Source organism: Limulus polyphemus, unplaced genomic scaffold (genome assembly GCF_000517525.1).
Source record: "Limulus polyphemus unplaced genomic scaffold, Limulus_polyphemus-2.1.2 Scaffold4962, whole genome shotgun sequence".
In the NCBI taxonomy this organism is placed as follows: Eukaryota; Metazoa; Arthropoda; class Merostomata; order Xiphosura; family Limulidae; genus Limulus; species Limulus polyphemus.
This window is the reverse complement of record NW_013670572.1, coordinates 23,229-27,281: the sequence shown is the minus strand read 5'-3', so window position 1 is coordinate 27,281 and position 4,053 is coordinate 23,229. Positions and strand designations below refer to the sequence as shown.

General features: G+C 34.9%; 1 protein-coding gene across 1 annotated transcript in view; it reads right to left on the bottom strand.

The window, feature by feature from the left end:
- Positions 1-3,815, bottom strand: part of LOC111088997 (locomotion-related protein Hikaru genki-like) — a gene marked incomplete at its 5' end in the record, with an annotated part of 26,782 nt that extends 22,967 nt beyond the window's left edge. The window contains one exon of the mRNA XM_022400540.1: positions 3,605-3,815. Within this exon, the coding sequence (XP_022256248.1) occupies positions 3,605-3,815 (211 nt within the window). The remainder of the gene's footprint in view (positions 1-3,604) is intronic.
- Positions 3,816-4,053: the final 238 nt, after the last annotated feature.

Here is a 4,053-nt window from a genome sequence, read left to right as displayed (position 1 = left end):
CCCTGTGCGTCGTTTATAGCTAGGTATTAATATTCATGTATATAAGTGAACGTACCTACGCCCTGTGCGTCGTTTATAGCTAGGTATTAATATTCATGTATATAAGTGAACGTACCTACGCCCTGTGCGTCGTTTATAGCTAGGTATTAATATTCATTTATATACAAGAACGTACCTGCGCCCTGTGCGTCGTTTATAGGTAGGTATTAATATTTAACTTATATACATAAATATTAATACCTACCTATAAACGACGCACAGGGCGCAGGTACGTTCATTTATGTATATAAGTGTTAATACCTACCTATAAACGACGCACAGGGCGCAGGTACGTTCACTTATGTACACGAATATTTCATAAGGCAAATTTTATTTATAAATTTCTAAGAGCTTATTAGTGAAAGTAAAGATGAATGTATAACAATAGGTCTAAAATGCTATATCCAGAGCCGAATAGGCCTTTCGCCCAATACCAGGGCTCATCAGGCCGGCTGTAATACGGGAAGCAGAGTAGTGGTTGAGATGCTATTTATAGTATCAAATTGGACGTTCAACAATTATCATTGTTTGAAATAGATTATGTTGGTGAAGTGTGGTTTTTACCAATTTTATTTAAGTCAGTTATATGGAAGACGACACGAAAAATATTGGTTTGGTTCGTTGTGATTTAACAGTAATAGACTAGTTGGAAGGCAGCTAGTCAACACCGCCAACTCATAGGATACTCTTTTACCAACGAATAGTGGGACTGACCGTAACATTATAATGCTCCCACGGCTGAAACGGCGAGTATGTTTGGTAACGGGGGTTCGAACCCACAACCCTTTACTCGGGCAGATGTGCTACGTTCTTAATAAAAACATGTTTCTGATAGACTAAGTATATTCAACAGTTAATTCAAACACAAGGACTCTACCCCAATACTTGTTGTCGTCAGTAAAGTGACTGCGGGTTATAGCCCCTCCCTCCACCAGTTTTTTGGAAGCAGTCTGAATATTTAAATGAGTTTTTTGGAAATAATTTAAACATTTAATTTAGTTTTTTGGAAGTAATTTAAACATTTAATTTAGTTTTTTGGAAGTAATTTAAACATTTAATTTACTTTTTTGGAAGTAATTTAAACATTTAAATTAGTTTTCTGGAAGTAGTTTAAACATTAGAATTAGTTTTTTGGAAGTAATTTAAACATTTAATTTAGTTTTTTGGAAGTAATTTAAACATTTAATTTACTTTTTTGGAAGTAATTTAAACATTTAAATTAGTTTTCTGGAAGTAGTTTAAACATTAGAATTAGTTTTTGGAGGAAGTTTAAACATTTAAATGAGTTTTTTGGGAAGTAGTTTAAAGATTTAAATTAGTTTTGTGGAAATAGTTTCAACTTTTGGGTAATACCTTGCCTGTTTTTAGTTTCAGCGCCACAAAAATTGAGTTGAATAATAAAAATCAGTTTTAATTATGTGTGTGTGTGTGTATCAGGTGGGGGGAGGTGTAATTTGGGGTTATCTCCACAACGTATTTATTGAACGCAGCCCGGTTTGGTACAGTTTGAATGTGAACGCTATAATTAGTGATGTATATGTATATAATTATTTAAGTGATATAAAGCGCCATCTGATTCACGTTTTTCTGTGTGATGCACGTTCTGTAATGTTCCACATTATTGTCTTTCTCACTTGACGCATAACTCATAAATGCCCGTAACGTAGGGAATGTGTATCAACAACAGACGTTTTAGAGTATTTGCCCCAATATTTGGCATATTTGACGTCCCATGGAAGTTACTTTATATAAATTATTCACGAAAATATCTGAAAACTGTGCTAGAAAAGTCGATATATATATATTGGAAAAAAATAATTCTGTATGTTATTATCGTGTCAGGCGATGTTTTACCGTTGTGTGTACAAACTTTTTTTCTGAACGATTTATTTACAACAAAGTCAATAATATATTAAGCATGTTGTTTGTTTGCATACAAAAAAAGGCTTAAAACAAGATTATTCCCCAGTTCAGTCAATGAGCAAAAATATGTCGTCAAAACTATATGAGGAAAAAAAGGATTGGTTTAATTGTTTTAAAGCACAGAGCTACACGATGGGCTATCTGTGCTCTGCCCACCACGGGTATCGAAACCCGATTTCTATTGTCGTACCGCTGAATCACTGAAGAAATCCATGCAAAGTTTAAGCCGATCAGATCAGTTTATTCTGAGTTTGTTCAAGTATTATACATTGAGGTATTTTTAGCGTGAAATATCCAATTAAACATAAGACTTGTAGGGTTACTTATTTGGTCTTGTTTGTTTGTTTTTTTTTGTTTTTCGCGCAAAGCTACACGAGGGCTATCTGCGCTAGCCGTCCCTAATTTAGCAGTGTAAGACTAGAGGGAAGGCAGCTAGTCATCACCACCCACCGCCAACTCTTGGCCACTCTTTTACCAACGAATAGTGGGATTGACCGTCACATTATAACGCCCCCACGGCTGAAAGGGCGAGCATGTTTGGTGTGACGGGGATTCGAACCCGCGACCCGCAGACTACGAGTCGAGCACCCTAACCACCTGGCCATGTATTTGGTCTTATCAAGTCTATAAAACTGATATCTATAATGCTTTCAAACGAAAATTGAAGTTAAAGTTGTTGAACATCAAAATGAAAATGAAGTTAAAATTTGTATAATCATAGAACGGAAACAAGGCTTAGATTCTTGTAGTCGTAAAACGGAAATAAAACTTACGTTTTGGAGCTCGGTACTTAAGATGGTGCTGAATGGTAGTGTTATTTTATTACAAGAATTAACGTTGATAACATTAATCACCTAATTTTGACTGGAGTTACTGATTTGTTTTGATTATTTAAGACAAAATCGTGCTGGTTTACGATCAATCAGCAGCCTGAAGAAATGGAGCAAGTCTTACGTTGCAAGTAAAGAACATCGTCTGGTTTATGGTTCTCGACCATAGAGTAATAATAACGAAATTGTTTTAACTCAGAGAAGCACTAGAAATAGCAATCAGTTTGTTACACTTCTGTCTGATATATAAAGCACTATTTGCTGAGAACAACTTGTGATAAGATTCACTGGCTTTCTCAAAAGCTTTCTAGTTAGTTTTTGAGATATGAACATGCTGGCATCCTGTGTAAGGGGCACTAAATTAATCAAAAAAAAATTATAAACTGAACCCTATTTCAGAATATACACGAATACGGTTTTTAGTAAGTGCCTCTATTTAATATAATTTTATTTTCTATCTTGATGGCCTGTGAATCTTGAGTTCGAATCCCGTTATTGAACATGCTCGCTCTTTCAGCCATGTGGGCGGTATAATGTGATGGTTAATACCACTAACCAATACCAAGAGTTGGTGTTAACTAGCTGACTTCCCTCTAGTCTATCACTTCCACATTACGGATGACCCTCACGTAGCTTTGAACAAACAAACAAACAAACAAACCTATCCTGATAGGGTTATAGCTACTACAGTGATTTTTGGGTATTTTATAAAGACTTAATTCTTTATTCTCGGGAAGTTTTAAGTTATATTTAATAGGGAAGACGTCCCATAATTCCATATTTGTGGCTAGAAGATACAAAAGATACTTTACCTTTTTTCATTGTGCACAGAGGTCCTATCCAAACTCCATTAGAACACTTTATTTTACACATTTTGTTTCGTTCTAGAGGCCCAATGACTCCAAGAAACTGAACTTCATAAACACCTTTAAAGTTCGTTCTTCCTCCTCCGGGTATTACTGATCCGTTAACAGTGAACTCTGGCGGTGCACAGTTTCTTACGGTGCTCCGTCTCTTGAATAACTAAAATATCAGGTAATCTTTCATTTCACTTTTGTGAAGAATCGAAATACATATAGTTAAATCACGCAGAATGATATGTCTTACTTTGATTCGTGTCCGTAATTATACAGAATGTATGTAACTTATTTTTTATTTTTAAAGATACATTATTTTATTTTATATTTGCTTGTGTCCTTATATTTCTTTCTCCATCAGAAAATATTTAACACGCAATAACCACATCTAAATGAAGAATAAT